The sequence below is a fragment of the Catharus ustulatus genome, chromosome 22 (assembly GCF_009819885.2).
Source record: "Catharus ustulatus isolate bCatUst1 chromosome 22, bCatUst1.pri.v2, whole genome shotgun sequence".
Taxonomy (NCBI): domain Eukaryota; kingdom Metazoa; phylum Chordata; class Aves; order Passeriformes; family Turdidae; genus Catharus; species Catharus ustulatus.
In genome coordinates this window covers 5,932,582-5,952,894 of record NC_046242.1, presented here as the reverse complement: position 1 = coordinate 5,952,894, position 20,313 = coordinate 5,932,582, and the positions used below count along the sequence as shown (strand labels likewise).

Sequence of the window (20,313 nt, the reverse complement as noted above, 5' to 3'; positions counted from 1 at the left end):
GTCATTGAGAGAAAGTTGGACACTACTGACAAAACATGAGGGAGAGAAACAGCCTTAAACAACTTGCACTGAAAGGCCAGAGACTGGAAATGTGGGATGGATCTGAAGGAGCACAGGGAGCAGGAATGCAGCAGAGAAGCAGCACAAAGTGACCACACAGCTCTAATCCATCCCTGCACCTATAGAGATCCACAGGGTGCCAGATTTGAGAATGGACACCAGTCTGTGCTGAGGGACTAGAGAGAGGACAGCAGAGCCTGTTCAGGCACCAGGGAATGGTGGGAGGAGGAAACAAAAGGGTGTGGATTTGTTTTGGAAGCAAACCCACACCCTGATGCAGACACTTGGCTCTCCCCAGGGCAGCCTGGACCCTTTGCTGCACCCCTGGGCTCCAGAGCAGCTCCCTGCAGGTCGAGGATGGTTCAGCTTCCAGCTAGCCAGACACACTCAGATTTAGGCTTCCTCTCTTCCCCAGTTACTATGGAAACTGGCAGATATATGTAACTAATGAGATCTTTTGCTTAAAACCCCTCACTGCCTGTCTCCTCCTCCCACCCATACTGCTCCTCTCCACAATAAACTCAGCCAGACTTGGGACATGGGCACTGCAGAGCAGTCCCTGCTCACTGGGACATCACCCACCAGGAATAAAGCCCCAATTCCCATATTCTCATGCTCCCAAGCCACCAACAGGAACCTTTGGGAAGGCACAGTGTCCAATACAAGCACTGGCTCAGAGAGCACATCCTCATCTGAGAGGGATGTGCTGTTAAATGGGATTTTATTTGCCCCATTTTGACAGGCTGTGGTTAAACCTCACCCCTCTGGATGTGTCTCCTGAAGGTGGAACTATTGGCAAGGACTCTCTCCAGCAATCCTGACACCTGCCACAGCAGCCTCCCCTCTGCTGGGAGATGCTGTCAGAGTAAAGGCATTCCCTGGGGAGCAGGGATGCAGGATTGGAATGAGAAGCTGCAATTTTGGCAGGGTGTGCTGGCAGAGCAGGACAGCTGTGCTGGGGAGCTCAGCAGGTGAGACAGGGCCACAGAGCAGCTGCTCTTACACCAAAATCTTCATGTGATGGCTCCTCCTGCCATGGAAACATCCCCAGCCTCTGCTGGGGGGCAGAGTTCTGAGCAGGACTGTGCATTTAGGGGGATACAGGGAGGGAAAGTGAGGCAAGGTAACCCCCAGGAAAGCCTGTTTTCTTCTTCCCTGACCTCAGTTACCCTCCAAAGAGCACAAAAAGCCCCCCCAAAAGATGCCCAGCCTCAGCCAGAGCAATGGTGAGCAGGCTAGAGCTATGCTTGGCTTGCCTGGCCAATCTCTGAGCAGAGATTTGGGGCCTGGTGAGAGCTGACCCCCTCTCCCTCCAGGTAGCAGCTCCCATCCCTCCTGTGCTCTGGAGTATCAGCAATTTGGATTTTGGAGATCATCAGAGTTGCTAAGCAACAGTGGCAGGCTGTGGCTGGCTGAAGGCAGGACCGCTAATGCCATGTGACAGCACAGCCTTTAAAAAAAAAGAAATAAAATAAACCCAGATCTTGCTGGGAGCAGGGAGCTGAGCCCAGCCCACAGAGCCCAGGGAGGCAGGAGAGGGCTGGGAGATTCTGAGGACTCTGCAAACCACAGCACAAGAGTCCTTCAGCAAAGCAGTACAGACCACACCTGGCCTTGCACAGCAACTTTCTTTTGTCTCAAGGTTTATTCTCACAATGCTCCTGAAGCACAAGGGAAGGACACAGGGAGGTTTGGCCATCACAAGGCCAGAGAAGCCTCTGACATCAGCCCAGCTCTCAAGGCTGGTTTGGTTTGGTTTCCTTGTGGTTTCCTTTCTAAACAGAATTGTTTACCTCAGTCCCACAGCCAAGCAGTGCACATGGAAATAGAGGAACACAGGAGGAACAGCTGCACTCCTGGGCACTGAAGTGACCCAATACTTTTTTAACAGCACTCTTCTCCTGGCTAAAGCAAAGGCTGAGCTTAAATCTTCTGCCCACCAGCTTAAGAACTTCACATCTGAACTCAGAGAGCCAAGGTGAGCACCTGGCAACCACGGGCTCTGAACAAAGGACAAGCACAACAACACTGATCGCCCACCTTATCTGAACTTCGTGGCAATCTGCAACTAGCAGTCCATAGCAGAAAGGAAAATGTAATGCCTGTATTTTATGCTGGGATAGCTGAGAACATCCTTGTGCCATTTCTAGCAGCACCTGAATGGTTCTGAGCATCCAGCCAAGAACTGCATTTAAACACCAAGCACAGACTGATCCAGTGGGGAAGCACTGGGGGCAATGTTGACAGTACATTCATTTTCCAGACTAATAAATTACAGAACTGGTGCATATTATATAACTATCAGCTACAAGATTTGCACATACAGAAAAAAACAACATACCATACAAGCTTGTGTATGATTGTCCCTCAGGTTGTTTCATCAAAATAAAATCCAATTTCTATTTGTTCTGGCATTAGCAAATTATTTGGGGGAGAAAAACAAAGTGACCACTGCATACCAATAAAGCCATGTTCAATTCCAAACATGAAAGCTGCTGTTTCACACCAAATTGTGGACTAGTAATAAACAAGTAAAACCCAAATTCCTGTGCTGAACAGCACAGCAACTGATTGAGTGCCATTAAACAGAGGCAATCTCCATGTGCAAGTCAGCTCATCCTCTTCCACTCTGTGGGTTTGGGGAAGCAGTGTTTAGGAAAAAGAAAAACATTTAGCTCATCTGATTTGCATATCCTAATGCAGGGATCCTTTAGAATTTAGTCAAACTTAGCATGTTGAAAAAAACCCAGTGTAAACAAGGCAAACTGAGCTTCAGTGCACGCTCAGTTACAGGGGAAACCTCAGTTGCACCAGCAGCACCCAGAATATTTGAGCTGTAACAGTTAAGGAATCTATTTTCATGCACTGGATTCATGTGTTTTCATTAAAAAAACCCAAATCAATTAATTTAGCACTGGATTAATAAGAGATGAGAATGCTGGGCTATATTCATGACCTTGTGTTTTCATTATTTCTGAATGATGTTTTCTCCAGGGAACTTTCCTCTTCCTAAGAGGCTGATACACAGAACAGCTCTAATGAATTCAAGATGTGCAGGGCATCCTAAGCACACCCTGGCCCCATGACACAGCTCCAGAGGGGCTTGTTCCTCCATGGCCAGAGAGCTGCAGCCCTCAGGAGCAGCCTCAGGCCAGCTCCATCTCTCACCACTGGGAACCCAAGCCCCAAATCCAGAATTAAGCACTCATCTCTCCCTGAGTCACTGGGAGCACTGGGAATATCTTCAAAGCTCCAGGAATTGCTTGTTTGGGAAGCAAAGATGGTGAAGACAAAGATCAGACCCTGCTTCCCATTTAAAGGTACCTGCTCCTCATCCCACAGCCTGGCCCTTACCCTTGGCTTCACTTGCTGTGCTCTGGGCCACCTGCAGCAGCCAGGACTTTCTGGTTGCTCAGTGCTTTGGGATGACAGGAGCTTTTTTTGCAAGCCACCAAAGCTCAAACCAATCCTATCTGGTTTGCCTTGTGGGCACAGGATGGATCTTTTACCTACAAAGGCCTGGGAGCACAGACTCCCACAGAAGCTTCTCTGCTGCCTGCCTGTGTTTATCTCCTTTTTGTTTGAAGGAAGAAAAGCAATAACCTGGAGAAAAGTCTGCAGTTTGCACAGGAGGCACTGTAAGGTGACTGTTGCACTGTGACAGACAGCTCTGGATGTACAAGAAACTCACAGATAAAATCTCAGCCCTCAGCAAATCCCTGTTCCAAGCCTAACTCACTTCAGAGCCAGTTCCACTCAGGGGCTCACAGCAGCACTCTGACTCTTTCCTGCTTTTTCTTTGTCCAGCCTTTCCCTCTCCCCATTTCTTAACACCTCCCAGGCACATCCCAACCTCTTGGTTGCACACAGCTACTGCAGTGTGTGTCACACTGCATATCAGCTTCTTCATCACCCCTCCTTGTTATTCACATTGTTATTCCAAAGCTCTAAACCCCTGTGTGTTCTTCATTTTCACCTTCATTTCCTTACTTTTCACCTCCTTGATTAGTCCTGCCTCAGCCCAGACACTTTCTAGAAAGCCTCAAGTGGGTCCCTTGCCTGCATCCTCCTTGCAGCATCCCCCAAGCCTCCTGCCTTTCCCTCAGTAAAATCTAAATAGGGAATTTGTGCTGGGTGTTCAGGGAGAAAGAAATTCAAATTTCAGTTTCTCCACTGAGGAAGAGCAGCACCCCCTGCTTGGCTGCTCTGCAGAGCCTCCAGGATGTCTGCACAGAACTTCAGCCTCACTGCTCACATGGCACAGATGTGAGAACACAGCAAAGTGAAGGTTGTTTGCAGCTGGGAGAAGGAAAACTGGGAGAAGAAGGAAAAAGTGGGAGAAGAAGGAAAAAGGAAAAACTGGGAGAAGAAGGAAAAACTCGGAGAAGGAAAAGCTGGGAGAAGGAAAAGCTGGGAGAAGAAGGAAAAACTGGGAGAAGAAGGAAAAACTGGGAGAAGAAGGATAAACTGGGAGAAGAAGGAAAAAGGAAAAACTGGGAGAAGGAAAGCTGGGAGAAGAAGGAAAGCTGGGAGAAGAAGGAAAAGCTGGGAGAAGAAGGAAAAGCTGGGAGAAGAAGGAAAAGCTGGGAGAAGAAGGAAAAGCTGGGAGAAGAAGGAAAAAGAAAAAACTGGGCGAAGAAGGAAAAAGGAAACACTCTGAGAAGGAAAGCTGGGAGAAGGAAAGGCAGGCTCTGAGGGTGCAGGGATCACACTCCTGCCCAGCCTCTCCAGCACAGCTGCTCCACACAGCTCCAAGTGGCTGCTGGAGCTGTGTTAGGGCACAGCACTGGGAGCAGAGTATTTTTAGCTGCAGCTCCTCTGGCGTCACTGGGCTGGGATCAGTGAGGCTGAGGCATGAATGGTGTCTCTGAGCACTCACCACCTGGTGGGTGGGCTGGGGCTAGGGATGAATGACTGATCCCAGCAGGGATAACAACTCAGGGGTAAGGACTCACTGAGGAGCCAGCAGTGCTCCTGAGCTGTTCCCTGTGCTGGAGGGATGCACAAACCCAGCCTGCTCCTGAGCTGTTCCCTGTGCTGGAGGGATGCACAAACCCAGCCTCTCTCAGGGCTGGTGAGGAGCTGCTGGAATCTGCAGTGTTTTGTGCAGCTCTGCCACGAGTGCATTGCAAACCTGCAAAGAACACCACTACCACTGACAGCCCAAATTGAGAGCTTTATTGTGGTTACACATCTCCTACAAGAGAGTTTTTGGAACAGGAATCAGCCCTTCCTTCACAAGGATCAAGTTCCTAAAGATTTTACATCCAGACTTGCTCTTCTTGGAAGAAGGAAGGTGTCTTAAGCCTATTTTCACTGGATTTAAACAATCAAGATTGTGAATCTTGAGAAATTATCACCCTACATGGCCAGACACACATCCTTGCTCTGGTGTAAGCTAGAAGAGGGATTCAGATTCTGCCAGATTTCACCCAGCCTATTCTACCTCTGCCCTGGTGTGTCTCACTTGCCATGCTGTGAGAAATCTGCAGCCCTGAGGATGCTGGAATCCCAGCAGGGGTTTTGGATTTGGCAGATCCTTGGGCAAGCAAGGCTTGATGCTCTTAGGATGGTCTGAGCTAGAGGAGGTTACTGCCTGTAGGAAACCAAGGTGAGCAGGCTGAGCCAGGGTTGCACTGGTAGAAAAAATACAAAGGACTCAGGCAAGCACACAAGATTCCCAGGTTTTCCCTCCTGCAAGCTCTTGGCTGCTCTTGGCCCAAGCCCAGGTGGTCAAGGAAGAGTTGCAAGAGGGAGGAGGTGTCAGCAGTGGAAACAGAAGCCTCAGTGGATGGAAGTGTTTGGAATCTGTTTATGAGGTGAGAACCACTTTCTGCTGTGCACAAGCCAAAGAGGCTGGCAGGTGCTGGCAGGTCCTGCACTCCTCCAAGCATCCTGAGGATGGATTGTGCTCTGGAGAGGCTCTGTGGCCACGCTCCTCCCTGGAAAGGGCTGCAGATCTCACTGCAAAGGAACTCCTGGTGCTCTTTACTTCCCTGAGAGCTGCTAAGTGTTCTCCTGAGCATCCCAGTCTGGCCCTGAGCTGGCAAACCCTTTTGGAATGGGGAGCATTCTGTCACTCCACCTTTCATTACATTTTCTTCCAGAGGGAGGAGGGGGAGCCCAGGCTGCAGGACAGCCAAATCTTCCCAACCACCCCCCTTCTCTTGTCCCATCACATCCCCTGCTAGGCAGTACCTCAACACCAAAATGAGCAGCCTCCAGTGCTGCTGACTGGAGAGGAAGAGCCCTGGATGCAGCCAGGACATGGCCAGGGCAGAAGGCACCAGCAGCAGCAGCTCTGCAGTGCAGGGAGAGGCAATGCCAAGCTCGGTCAGAGCAGGGGGAGGACTGGGGGAGGCACAGAGGTTGTTCTCATTTGAAACCTCACAGTGAAATCAAGTCATAAGGTCCAACAGCTGCTATTTTCCCCCTCCTCTTGCGTGCTCCATCTTTTATATTCCAAAATAGTAATAATTATGAGTACAAAGAGACCCATGGTTTCTGTCTGCTATTGAAGCACGAGGGTGTTCATTGTGTAATAGCAGGCATGAGAGAATAAAAAGGTTATAGGGTTGGTAATCAATAGGGACACTTCTTTCATCTGTGAAACAGAGCAGCTTTTGGTAGAATCACTTGGCTCCTGTCCAGAACCTCCTGAACAGGAGCAGAGCTGGCCCCATTCCACTCTTTTACACTCCCTTATCCTTCAGCAGTAGTAAGGTCACACATACAAGATGCTCTCAGAGGCAAACAAACTGAGCAGGACCAAACATGATCAAAATGCATCAATATCTCAGCTAACAACAGCAGACCCTTCCCATACATCCTGTTCTCCACAAAAATCCTACTAACCCTATAGTGTCTGTAGTCTTAAATTTCAGAACAGAAAGAAGCTGCCAAAAGGTGAAGTGAGTGGCCCAGGGTGATGCAGAAGGGCTGGAACACTTTGTTCAAAACTCACAGCAGCAGGACAGGGCTGCTGAACAGCCCAAACACCACATTCAGCTCCATTTAAAGAGCGGCTTTGCAGGGAAGCAAAGTATAAAAGGGAAAACAAGAATACAAGGTCCAGAATGAAAGGAAGAAACAGATTGGTCAAATCAAAGACTTGGGGTTTTAGATGTGCTTTTATGGGGACCCAGCTGAAGTTTTTGACTGAAACAAGCCCTGGGATCCCAGGCTGTTCTATTAAAAAGTGCAATACTTACCTCTTCATTAGCCATCAGCTTATTTGACTAAGGGGATATCAATAAGGTGATGTTTAATGGCAATACATCAGAACTGCTCTCAGCATGGCACAGTGAAGCTACTCACCAGCATTCAGGTGACAGTCTTTAATCTGGAACTGAAGCTCATTTTCATTTGGAATATCCTTCCATGTTGCAAGGAAAACCTGGCGCTCTAGAAACAAAAAAAACCCATCAGCACTGTGGGATCCTCACAGGACATCCCCAGCATTAATTACCACACCACAGAAGGTTTCAAGGCAGACACACAAAAGGGCTTTTGGTAACTGGTAAGATCCAGGATTTGCTCCTGTAACAACCTCAGTCTCTTTGTAAAAGCAGCAAAGCTTTGATGGATTTTGGCCTCCCCCAAAAAAGAGATAGTCTTTGCCATATGAGCTGTTTACAAGCCAAGAACATGCAGGATTTGACAAGAAGGAAGGAGATCCACACATTTAGGATTATGTTAGTAAAAGCTGCTTTTCTAGCAACTTCCAGCCAATTCACAAAAAAATATTAATAAAGGTGACTAGGAATACACAAGTTCCAGTGAAAATGGTATGGGGGCAAATCCTAGACCCATTCAAGTGCATCAAACAGTCAAAAAACCCCAAAATGACAACACCACCAACCCAAACAAATTTAAAAAAACCAGAAACAACGAGATTAAAAGAAAACAGATCCACCCTTTGTCTGGCAGAGAGAATGAGAGGAGGGGACTTGGGTTTTGGCAAGTATTGGAGCTGGAGGACAGCAGGGCCAGGCCACCAGGACAGACCTGCTGAGATGCAATGGCTTGAAGGTCAAGGTGACACTCAGGCAGGTGACACCTGCAGCCAGCTGGGAGCACAGCCTGGCTCAAGGAGCCTCCCCACACCCCTCAAAGCACTCACCCATTTTGCCATCCTCTACGAACAGCACGTTGAGAGGGATTAGGCAGCTGAAGTAAAACACATCAATGTTGTTTTTCACAGCCACCTGTTACAGAAAAACCAGGCAGGTTAGAGAGTCTCTCCCAGCTGGAAATCCAAAGGGATCACAAGATTCCCCACAGTCTCATCCCTCTGGAGAGCTCTCTCTGAGCAGAGGCCAGCTCTGAATGGATGGTACTGAGCAGTTTCAGACAAGGACCAGTCCCTGCTCCATTTTCACTGAAGTTTGCCCAATCTTTTCCTGTGAACCTTCCACTGTGCTGCTGCAAAGCCAGTTCCACTCAGGGGCTCACAGCAGCATCCTGGCCCTTTCCTGCTCTTGTCCAGTCTCTCCTCATTTCTTACAGGCATATCCCAACCTCTTGGTTGCACACACCAGCTATCACATCTGCACATCAGCTTCTTCATCACCCCTCCTTGCCATTCACTCTTGTAATTCCCCAGCTCTAAACCCCTGTGTGTTCATTTTCACCTTCATTTCCTTACTTTTCACCTCCTGCCTCAGCCCAGACACTTTCTAGAATGCCTCAAGTGGGTCCCTTGCCTGCATCTTCCTTGCAGCACCCCCCAAACCTCCTGCCTTTCCCTCAGTAAAATCTAAACAGGGAATTTGTGCAGGGTGTTGATTCCTGGAAGATGAAAGCCCTGCTACAGAGCAATCAGGTAACAAAAGATCACTTGACAAAAGACTTAATTCTCAGTGTCATTAAACTCCACCAGCCAGGGAGTTTGCCTTTATCACACACACTTGCCACATTCCCCACTGCTCTGTGCTAACAGTTTTCCCCAGGCTGAGAGCTGCTGGGACAAGCAGGAGCAAAAGAAGGTGTGAGAGGTGCACTGTCACAACACAGCACAGGAAAAGGCAGCTCTGGGCTTTATTTCCATGCCTCTCATGCTCTCCCACGTCAGCCCACACAGCAAGAGCCTGTCATGGGAGCACAGCTCAGCAGACACCTGCCATGGCTGCATGGAAGGAATCTTAAGCCTTGGAAGAAAGACCCAGAATTGAGGTTATGTGGGGAATTTCAGGAGCCATTTGAGCTCCTACTTTGTTTGAAAAACCCCAGAGGAGTTCTCCAATTTGTCACCCTGAAACACAAACCAGACCATGCTAGATGCTTAGCCAAAGGAATAAATTTGCTGCTATAAAGATTTATGGCAAGACAAACTTCATTGACATTAATAACTACATATATTGATGCCCTACTGGGAAAATCTATTGTCCCACAGGGGCAAGTGTAGAAGGACACCCAGAAATGTTGGTAAAAACCAGCTGTGCATAGACAAGGAAGGGGAATAAAGCAGTCAGCTGATCAGACATGCATGCAAGCCAGAGACAAGTGCAAGGAGATCAAGCTCCCAAACAAACTCTCCTGGCAATTGGGAGGTCCCAGAAGTGCAAAGAACTGCAGAAAGGTAAATGTGACAATCTGTGGTGCTCCTGCTTTTCAGCCATCACTAAACACAGCAGCTTATATTTAATTCCCACAGTGCAAACCAGCTTAAGAAAGGATTAGTCCAAAGCCCACTAAAACCACGTAAATGATGGTGCAGCTGAGGAAAAAATTGGGATTGGTTGTCTGGAACAGGGAGTTGTTACATGCTCTGGTTGCTGGCGTCATGCTCACGAGTTGGAGTGTTCAGTGTTTGAACCAGAGGCACCAGAGGGGTAAAAGCAGATTGGTGGGTGGACTTCAGTGATTCACCACTGCAAAACATGATGGAACATATTGGGTGAGGAGCCAAAAATGCACCTCAGGAGTCTGGGAGGGGAGAGCTGGGGGAGGGACAGCAGGGCAGCCATTCCAGATGCTGTGCTTGGATATAAGTCATGGACATGAGCCAGGGGAGGGAAAATTGAGGCTAAATGTCTGGGAAAACCAACAGTGAGAATTATTAAGCAGCACTAAATTCCTCTGAGGAAGAGAGAAGCTCCAGTGCTTGGACTATGTGAAATCAGCCCTGACAATGCTCTCAATAAGAGGAACTGTAGGAAAACAAACAAAACATAGCAGGGACTACACTGCACAACCCAAGATCTTTTCCAAGTCTGATTTAATGATTAATTGCCTTGCCTTGGAACAACAGAGATTACTTAGCTTTTGTAGCTAATTGTTGTTGCCATACAAGAGCAGTTTCTTACAAGAGGGGCTGGAAAGCAGCTCCTTCTCTCCAGTCACGGTTCTAGAGGCACACTGTGAATTAATATGCGAGCCCTGTCCCTGCAGTTAGAAGGATGCTATAAAAAGGTATCTGCTGACCTGCTTCTCAACTCTGCACAAACACACTGAGTAAGCTGCTTTGGCTATCTTGGGAGAGCTACCCAATTAAGATGCTCTGAAGTGCAATTTCTTCCCAGTAAAGAATCAAGGTACATGCCAGCCTTCCTCCCAAACTGCATCACTGGGCTCAGGAATGACATCACGTGTCACCTTGCAAGCAGCTGGAATCATGCAGCAATGAGCTGTCACAAGGAACTTTTGCACACAGGATGGAAAAAGCTCTCCTTAACCTACACCACTGGACATGACTGGGGAGCTCCTCAAAATGAGCTTCCATCCTTCAACACCACACACTTCCCCCAGACTGTGCTCCACAAGACCTGGTCCATAAAAAGGCCCCTGCAGACACCTGGATGGGGAAACTCACACCAAGAAGAAGCCCCTTGACTTGGGAACAGCTTCCCAAGGTCAGGAGAATCCAGAATCCATCTGACAAAAGCAACCAGAGGCAGAGAGCAGATCCACAGCAGCATCTGCAAGAAGCTGAGTAGTAACAGTGACTGCCCCAAAAAATCCTGTGCTCCTCAGGTGGGAACATTGTCCTGAGACAGGCAATGACATTTGATGTGATAGCAGGTGCTGAGAAGTCCCTCCAGGTTTGACATGCCTGAAAGGAACCTCTGCTTGCATTCAACAAATCCTCCAGTCCAGACTAACTTTGCTCATGGCTCTGCTTTAACCTGCTGACCTGGACATGAACTATTAGATCTCCAGCTAGACCTTTAGCTTCAGACATTTCAGAGTTGAAACAGAAGCATTTTTAATAAAAATGGCTTTCCATCTGTGATCTTTTAGAGAGGAAAAAAAAATATTAGCACCTTGTGAATTTAGTCAAGCAGCCTACAAAGCTCTGAGGGGCAGAAGTCAAAAGGTGTCATTTTTGTGTGACGCTTGACTGTTGAAAAGGTGTGAGCCCACTAAAAATTGGCTCAGAGTTTCAAATCACTTATGTCTTGTTCCATCATCTGACTAGAGGAAGCAGCACCTCTAGAAATAACCCCTGGAATATATTTGCTCACCTTACAGCATGAGCACCCTTCTGAAAAGCTTCCTTGCAGTCCAGCCCTCTGACAGCCCAAACATGGTATTTTGGGGAAGAAGTACCTCATAAGAACAATGTGAAGTTATTTTCTTCAATACTGTAGGTTTCTGATGCTTTAAATCTCAGACTTGAGACACAGAACTGACTTTCAAAGTCAAGTCTGAAAGCAACACAGATGCTTTCCATCAGCAGCAAGTACACAACATACCCACTTGGAATCCCATTAGCACCTACACTAAATTAAGGATTTACTTAAGTTGGGTTTTGCTTTAGAGCCTGGTAACAGCCAAACTGTTAAGGCAAGAACAACTCTCCTCTGCAGAGCCTTTTTTACCTCACAAGGTCATGGCTTGTTCTGTGACAGCCTGCTGCTCTGCCCCCAGGGAATGCTGCTCCTGCACTTCATTTTATGTGACAGGTAGGGTTCTCAGGATGCCAGGGGTGCTCTCAGCCTCTGCAGCCATGTGCTCCTCCCACAGGGATGAGCCTGGAGCCAGGGCTGGGCTGTGCAGGCACAGCAAGGCTGGGTTACGTCAATGGTCAGGGAACACAGAGTGACTGGGAGGGTTGTGCTCTCGTGTGCCTTGCTGCACTTCAAGTTCAAAATGTACAATTTATAATTGTGCTGTACCATGTGGCAGATGTGCTCTTAACCCCCAAACCAACAGCTCTCCACAGCTGAGTGAGGAACTGGCCACAGAAGCCAAGCTGTGATCCAAATCCCTAATGCAGAGCGTTCCTAGGAGTGTTCTTAGCTGAAATAAGACTTTCACAAGCAGAGACTGTTAAAGAATAACCCAGGCAACAAAAGCAAGCAGCATCTTGCCCATCCAGCTACCCACAGGTGGCTGGTCAGGGATTCTGACACTGCTCACACATGGGCAGATATTGTGTCATTTATCAGGCAGGGTCTGGAGGGTGAACATCTGCTGGCTGGAACTGCTGCTCACAACGATTCCCACAGAGAGCTGGATGTGTGAAATCTGTCTCCAAGTTGTGTGTGTGTGACCTGAGATGCATTAACAGCTCTGATGAATGAGAGCTCCAGCGGTTCTGCACTGTGAGATGCTGCAGCGTGGAGGAGCACAGGTGATGAGTTACAGCACAGCTGAGACTGGGAGGATCAGCACCATCTACTGCACTAGCAACACTGCTCTCTCCTCAGTGAAGAAGCTGCACCTTCCTGCTCTGTCTCTACAAAAACGTTTTGCCAAACTCATTTCAAGAAGCAAAAGCGTCCTGCACCTCACACTGCCCAGTCTGGATTTCCAAGTGCTCCTCCTCAGGGAGAAATGCAGCTGGCAGATCCTTCCCTTTCCATATTCTGATAGTTTTACTGAATTAAATAAAATAACAGTTGGAAAAATTCAAGCTTTTTTCAGCTGCATGCTCTGTAGCTGCAGCAAACAGGGCTGGCAGCTGACAGCAGGATGTGACACACCAATGGTGCATTCTCAACGTGGATCCCAGGAGAGTGGGTCCAGCCTCAGGCAGACTTGCTGCTGCTCCAGGAGTGCCTATTTTCAACTGCACTGTCTCCTGCAAGGGGCTATAATCTCACACAAGAGATTATTCTATTTGTGCCATGACAGGCCAGGCCTGAGGTCTGAAACTCTGGCTGCAGGTTGGCTCCACTTCGCCCATTCCCAGGATTAGGGGAGCAATTCTCGTGTGCTCCAGTGGGTATTCCAATTTCACAGCACTTCCCAGCTGTTAAAATGCCAATTATTAAGAACAGTGGTTCTCTTTAACACAGAAAGGCTCTCAGCCCAGCCATTTTCTAATTCCAAACTTCACTTGAAGGACTATCTGGGAAGATTTAATATTCCTCTTCCTCTTGGAGAGCTGAAGGCCTCACACAGGTGGTGGCAGAGGGACCTCACCCAGCCCAGCTCTCCTCCTGCTATGGCCCCAGCAGCTCACATGTCACCAACACTGCTTTGATGATGAAAAGGCAACACTGCAGGAAGCAGGGAGACCTGTACAACTCCCAGAGATGTCTCTGTGGCTATCAAACACCCAGCAAGGCCAACACAGCCTCTCACAGACCTCTGGGCAAGGCTTTGTTGTTATTTATTGTTCTGACCACAGCACCCACAAGCATCAGGCAGCCCCCAAAATGCTGACAAGGCACTGCACCAGAAATTAGAAGCACACAAATAACTAAGTCAGCTTTTCTTTAGCAACAGGCACACTCCAAAGGCAGCTTTTTAATCTGACAGCAGCTTTTTAATCTGACAGAAGTGAAAAAGAACCAGAGAGCAGGGACTGGGGTTTGTTCAGCCCTACAGTGCTGTGTCCAGCCTAGCTTTACCTTTTGGATAAACCTCTGCCTCACTGGGGGTTAAAGGTGAGTCAATAAGTCATGAAAATGATCAGGATTATTTTGGGATGCAAGGGAGAAGCCTGGCATTCAGTACCACAAGATGCAAGGTGACTAGCAAACACAAGACTCTTCAGCTATATTTTACCTAAGTAAGCCTCTGAAAATATTTCAGTCTTCTTCATCTTCTTGCAAAAATGTCTTTTTCTTTACCTTGTCAAATATTTTAGTTTCTCTCCATGATTACAAATGTCAAGATTAAGTGAGCTGTATTGGGTGAAAGATTAGAAATGGTAATAAAAATAACCTGAACAAGACATGAATTCATTTCTTCTGAAATAGTTGCCTAAGGAATGTACAACCACATCTTTGAAGTGTATAATTAACATGACAAAAAGTTGAAAGCTATCAGTTTGGTAACTTCAGGACTTATTTTTCTTGTAACTAAAACCAAAAAACTCCCACCAGAACAGGAGATGAACATAAGGTCCTCAGGTTCAAACCAGCCCTGCATCTGCTTCAATGTTCCCTAGCTGAGGAAAAAAACCACATTAAATAAATTCAACCTGATGAGTGTTTTGGTTCTTCAATGAATACAGGAACATTTGTATTCTCTACTCCTATGTTATGCTATAAATTGTTCCCTAAGTAGGTCACCAAGGCGATTTCTGAACATTTCAAGACAAATCCTTTCTATGTGAACCCACAAAACAAAAGCAGAGCCTTGGCTGTCAGGGCATTGATAGATCTCCATCAAGCCCACTGCTGTCAAAAAAGTAAGGGGAGTGCTCTTTTTAACTTGGCATCTGCTATCATGATTCAACTCTTTGCAGAGAAATATACTATTACTCCATATGGCAGCTTCCCCAATTGTAAAAGGGCAGCCAACTTCTATGGCAATGAGAGCGTTAGCAAATTAACAACTGAGTCTGGCACTAATGAATGCTCCACTGTCTCAATAGAAGGTAGCTGGAGGTTTCCTCACATGTTTTCTCTTAGCTTTGTTCTAGCAGGAGATGCTACAAGAAACAAACTGTGTTCCAAGCCCTTCAGAGATTTAATAACCCAAATACTTCACTTCCCTCCTGATCAAAGAAAGCAGCGACTTGAGAGCGCCTTGTTGAGAGTCCCCAGTGCAGTGGAGGCTGACTGGGACTGTCACCTCCACATTCCCTTCATTGCAGGAGCCAGGTTTCACCAAATGCCACCTCACCTGCACAACCTGGCTCTTCCAGAGGCTGAAAGAGCCAATTGTGGAGGACAGGCCATGGGATTCATTCACTGTGCTCTGCTCCCATCGCATGACTGCGCTCGCTGCCCGAGTGTGGGACTGCTCCTTTGAGTGCCAGAGAAGCTATTTCAAGCTGTTAGCCCAAAGACTCATCAATAAGTCATAAGCCCCAGAATGGAAGTCAAAAGAAGGGGAAAAAACAGTTGCTCAGGCAGAATAAATAGTAACTTCCATTGCATTCTCTTGAACTAAAAAGCCAATGAGCTGCTTCAAAATGCTCCCCTCTATAGGCTGCTACACTGCAGGAACCCAGCCCAGTTCCACCTCCTGGAGAGCTGAGGTGAGAGAGACAGCTGCAGTGCAAGTTAACTGCATTTTGGGATACTGGGAAAATCATCCTGGAGGACCCAGAGCAGAAGCAGAGCTGACCTCCCTCCCACAGAGTGGCTGCACATGGCAGCAGCAGGGAAGAGCCTCCTTCCAGGGAGAATTGTCTGCCTGATGAATTCCAGACTACTGGAGACAGTCTCTGGTCCAAAGCAGAGGGGAACATCTCCCTGGATCTGTCCTGTCTTTATCAGATTGACAGCCCAATCTGATAAAGAGGCTCCTCCAGGGAGTGCTGTCCCTGCCAAGCACCAACACCCTCATTAATGAAACATCAGCCGCTCACGTCATCGCTCCTCTGCCTTTCCTGGAACACACAGCTTCCCTTGGATTAAGTTATCTGGGGCAGGGATGTGCCTTTGTGAAGCACCCTGGAATTTAAGAGCACTAGAGAAATATTAATCACTCAGCAGTTGCCATTCTTCCTGCAATTCCTTTGATTGCCTCAATTCTTACTGACAGCTCTCTCTGCCTGCTCTACCACAGGTAATTTCTCTGTTCACACCTGTTCCAGTTCTTAAGTCCAGCCAAATTTCATGCCCAGTTTACAGAATGGTGTTACTGCAACAAAGCCCTTTATCTATACAGATGCAAGCAGTTGATTTGAGGTGTTTAAAAAGTCACAATATTCAAGAAATTTCCATTTCAGTTTTTCTGGGAGAAGCTTGGATAAGGAGGAGGAGTTTTGGCCAGACTCAAGGCCCAAATCCACAAGGTCTGACTGTTTATAAGTGGTATTGTGTGATTAGAGTGAGTCTTACCACACTGTGCTGGCCTGAGCACCTGCTGAGCTCCCCTCTGCCCAGAAGGAGACAATCCTTACCTGGAGGTTGTTCAGAGGCTCCATTTTCATGACTGGTCCCAGAGTGTTGAGGGGCAGGGAGACATCAATACTTTGGTTTGGCATCAGAGGTGTGTGAATGGCCAGGGGGGTGCTTGGGATGACCCCAAAGCTGGGCAAGAGAAAAAAAAAAGGTGATGAGAGCAGCCCTGCATTGTCCAAAATATGTCAAAAATACAATGTGCCTTTTGTCAAGCACCACCTGCCTCATCTTTCCATTATTCCTGAATGCCCCTGCTGCTACTCCAGGGAGGGAACACAGTTCAAATGAGCAGACAAAGTAGGACAAGGCATGGGAAACTCAGGGGGATCTTGCTGACAAATTCACCCCTCTGCCCCAGGGAGCAGCTCCTGGGAACTCTCCCATTACCCACATGGCACTGGTGTGTGTGCTGAGCACCAGCCTGGCCAGCAAGGAATGACCTGCACTCAGAGCTGCTGTTGTTTCTCTGTTCCTGAGCTGCAGAGCACTGCAGGTAGGGTGCATCACACACTGTGTGACTGCTGCACCCCTGGCAGCTGTGGCAGAGGGACCTGGAGCCAGCACAGAACAAACAGGCAGCCAAGGAGGAACATGTGGCTTGGAACAGCACTGCACAACAAATGATTCAACACATGCAGCTGCCTGGTCCTGAATGACAGCACCTGGCACAGCTGCCTGCCTGGAGGTTCCTTCACTGGGGATGTGTCCCAGCAATGTTTACTTGCCTGCTCACTCCAAGGAACATTTAATTCCACACTTCTGCTTAGCATGGAGAAGAGGGAAAGCAGCTCACATTCAACACAGCACTCCTGTACTACACACCAGCTGCTTTCCCAAAGCAGATGGAAGCCCAGATGTTTTGGTGTCCACTCATAAATGCATTTCTCTTTAGCAGAATTCACATTAGCTCAGAGGTCTCAGGGTGTTTGCAGGATGGATAGGTGTGTATTTTTATTTTATTCACTAAATGCCTGATGCTGTCTCTGCACAGTCAGCCACATTTATCAGGTTTGTCACTCTTTCAGGAACAGATAAATGCCCCATTCTTGGTTCTCCTTAGTTTTCAGCTCTAGGAAGCTGAAATAGGAATATTCCTAGCAAGGGCTTAGCCATGATTTGCCTTCTGCAGCCATTTCACCTTGGAGGACACAAACCCTCATGTTTTCCCTAGGACTCAGAGGGGAGCCAAACTTGCAGCTGGTTACTAAGGGGCTGTGATATTGCAGCACACTAGAGCTTTAGCTTTCTTTTATTTTTTTTTAATGCTTTATCCCAAGACTGCAGTGAATACCATTAGCAGCAGCAGGAAAAGAGGGAAAAGCAATAGAAACTTCACAATCACAAACCTTAATCTTCACTCTTAAAGAACCAGCCCTGTGCAGCTTTTTCTAATGCACCAGGCACAGTGGAAAGCATTGACAGGAGAACAGCATTTGTAAAAGAGTAAATAGTAGTAGGTTGTAATTGAAGCTTGTGCTGCAAGATGAGAAACTGCAGGTTTACTGTACAGTACTTAAACTTTCTACATCCTCAAAGTACCATGTAAGTGTGGCTAAAACATAGCTTGATGTATAGGGGAAAAAAAAATCACAAACAAAATGCCTTTTCTTCCAGGCTAATTTGTGTGAAACATTCACATCTAGCAGCTTAGCAAAACTCTCCAGAAAATATGGCAGTCCAGGGAGAACATTTACAAAGACTTATTTAGCATAATGACTTTTCTAAGTAAATCTTATTCGTCCCAAGAAATCCTGAATTTGCAACAGTGAGATTAAAGAGATGGTTCCAGTGATCTTCAGCAGAGTGAACCCTTTCCCAGTAAAGTGATATTAAGGAATATAGAGAACATGTCAGTCACAAGATACTCTTTGCAGTCTTGATAAGAAGTAGCCTGGTCCTTGCTGAAGATAACACACAGCAAAGCACAGGATAAGCTCTCTGGAAAGGTTATTTGTGGGAAGACACCATGGCTGTGCTGCCATGTCATGTCCTTTGGCTGAGATGGGTTTCCAAGAACAATCTGAATTGTATCATCCAAGCTCTAAACTTTCAAGAGGCTGCTGCTTCTGAAAGAATTGTTCTGCTGCCTGTTACAGGGAGAAGCACAGGCTCCCAACATGCAGCTCCTTCAGTGACAAGCAGCTTTATTAAGGAGTCCTGTGCTTCCAGACAGTCTGAGGGGCAGCACAGCAATTAAGTCAGGAGGCAGAGGCATCATGGCTTGATATTTGTGCAGCTCAGATCTGCCTCTTTGTGCTCTTGTTTTGCCCAGGGCACTTACTGGCTATAAACCCACCAACCTGCCAAACAACTCATGAGGCTGCTGAAAAACTCCACCGAGGTTAAATGGGGCAGATGCTGTTTCAGAGCTGGGAGAAGGATGGCACTGTCTGCTGCCTGTTTCCTCTCAGATTTATCAGTCTGTGTTTTCAGCCCCTTCACACAGTTTTGGTGTGATGGAGAGGTCAGGCTGTATCATCCAAGCTATTTCCATGACTGCATTATGCACCTAAGCACAAGCCCTCCTTAAATTTAGCAGAGTAGGCACAAACTCCTTCCCCAGGAATGCTCAATCTGTTGAACACAGTGCATTGCTAATTATTTCTCACCTGTTCTTATTGAACTGAATGGCAAAGTCAGTCATGTGCTGCAAAGCCTTGTTGGTAAAGTTCATCTCCATGTAGATGTGTCCCTGCCTGTGGCTGAATGTGCCTGAGATCTCCAATCCTTTAGCCTTCACTGCAGGCAGCCAAACCTTGAAAACAAGAGATGTCATTCAGCTTGAGCAGCCTGGCCTGAAGAAAACAAACAAGCAGAGTTTTCCAATAAACAGAAATCCTGAGTTCAGAAATCCACCTACATTGGCACATTGAGCCCACAAAGGCTAAAGAAACACTACAGGGAAGCTGGGACATGGGGTGTTGAAAGGATGGAGCTCACCACAATAAGCTTGCTGCTCCTAATCCATATTTGCTCACAGCACTCACAGAAGAAATCAAATTACTACAGCATTAGTGTGCACAAGAGCAGGGACAGCTTGTGTCCATCACACCAAGGTGAGACTCACCCAGTCTGCTGCTGGACTTCTCCAAGGTTGGGCTATTAGAGGCAGGACAATACTAAAGTTTGAACCAAAGAAAATCACAGGGCTGGTACTATTATCTGTTGGTAATACAGATAATCCAGAACCCAGGATTCTGGGTTCTCCAATCTGTTGGGTTCTGGATTCCCAAATCACCTCTGTGGGAAAAACCCAGACCCAGATCTGAGTGGTGCAAAATGAGGCAGCACTTAGCTCAAAACTGCTGTGGGCTTTTTAATATAAGGTGCAATAATTGCAAGGACCAAAAACTCTGAGTATGGTCTGCAAAAACTTTGAGTACAGTCTGCATCCTTGATTTAAGAGGAGGGTTTAAAATTATCCATCCATGGAGTGCTAATTAAGTGCTAATTTTTGTTTATTCCCTTTCAGGAGCCTGAGCTCCCTGTGGCTGCTCCACAGCCACTTTCCAGAACCATGTGTCTCATGATCCCTCCCAACTCCATGGTTCAGCCAAAGCCTCTGTGATCTCTGTCACTGACAGAAATTTCTCTGCATTCCACTGCAGCACCATCATCCCAATCACATGATTTTATCTCCACTGTCACGTTGGATTCCTCAAATAAACAAACCTGCTAGGAAAGTTGTTGCAAATTCTGTCTTGCCCTCAGTTTTCTTGGGAAGCTTGTTAAGAAGTAGGTCAGCAGGAAAGCTGCTTTGACACAACTGAAAAGTCTCAGATCTTATCTAAGCCATTCTTTAGAGAAATACTGTCACAGATAAAATGAGAGAATGGCTAAAATGCCAGAAGTCTGTAACTAATAACTAACATGGTCTCTAACATGTGGTTACTCTACTTGGGAAAAGCCCAGGGCACCCTTAATTGGACTGAGTTGAAGTTTTAGCACCAGAAACCCACAATAAATGGGATGAGTGAGCAATGTCAGATTTGTAGCTCAG

The 20,313-nt window shown here is 47.1% G+C and overlaps 1 protein-coding gene across 3 annotated transcripts in view; it reads right to left on the bottom strand.

Moving 5' to 3' along the window:
- AP2B1 (adaptor related protein complex 2 subunit beta 1) overlaps positions 1-20,313 on the bottom strand; it is a 77,460-nt gene that overhangs the window by 4,969 nt on the left and 52,178 nt on the right. For all 3 annotated transcript variants that reach the window (XM_033078319.2, XM_033078321.2, XM_033078320.2), the window contains 4 exons: positions 18,923-19,068; positions 16,313-16,442; positions 8,183-8,267; positions 7,378-7,464 (listed from right to left, as the gene is read on the bottom strand). In XM_033078319.2, the coding sequence (XP_032934210.1) occupies positions 7,378-7,464; positions 8,183-8,267; positions 16,313-16,442; positions 18,923-19,068 (448 nt within the window). The remainder of the gene's footprint in view (positions 1-7,377; positions 7,465-8,182; positions 8,268-16,312; positions 16,443-18,922; positions 19,069-20,313) is intronic.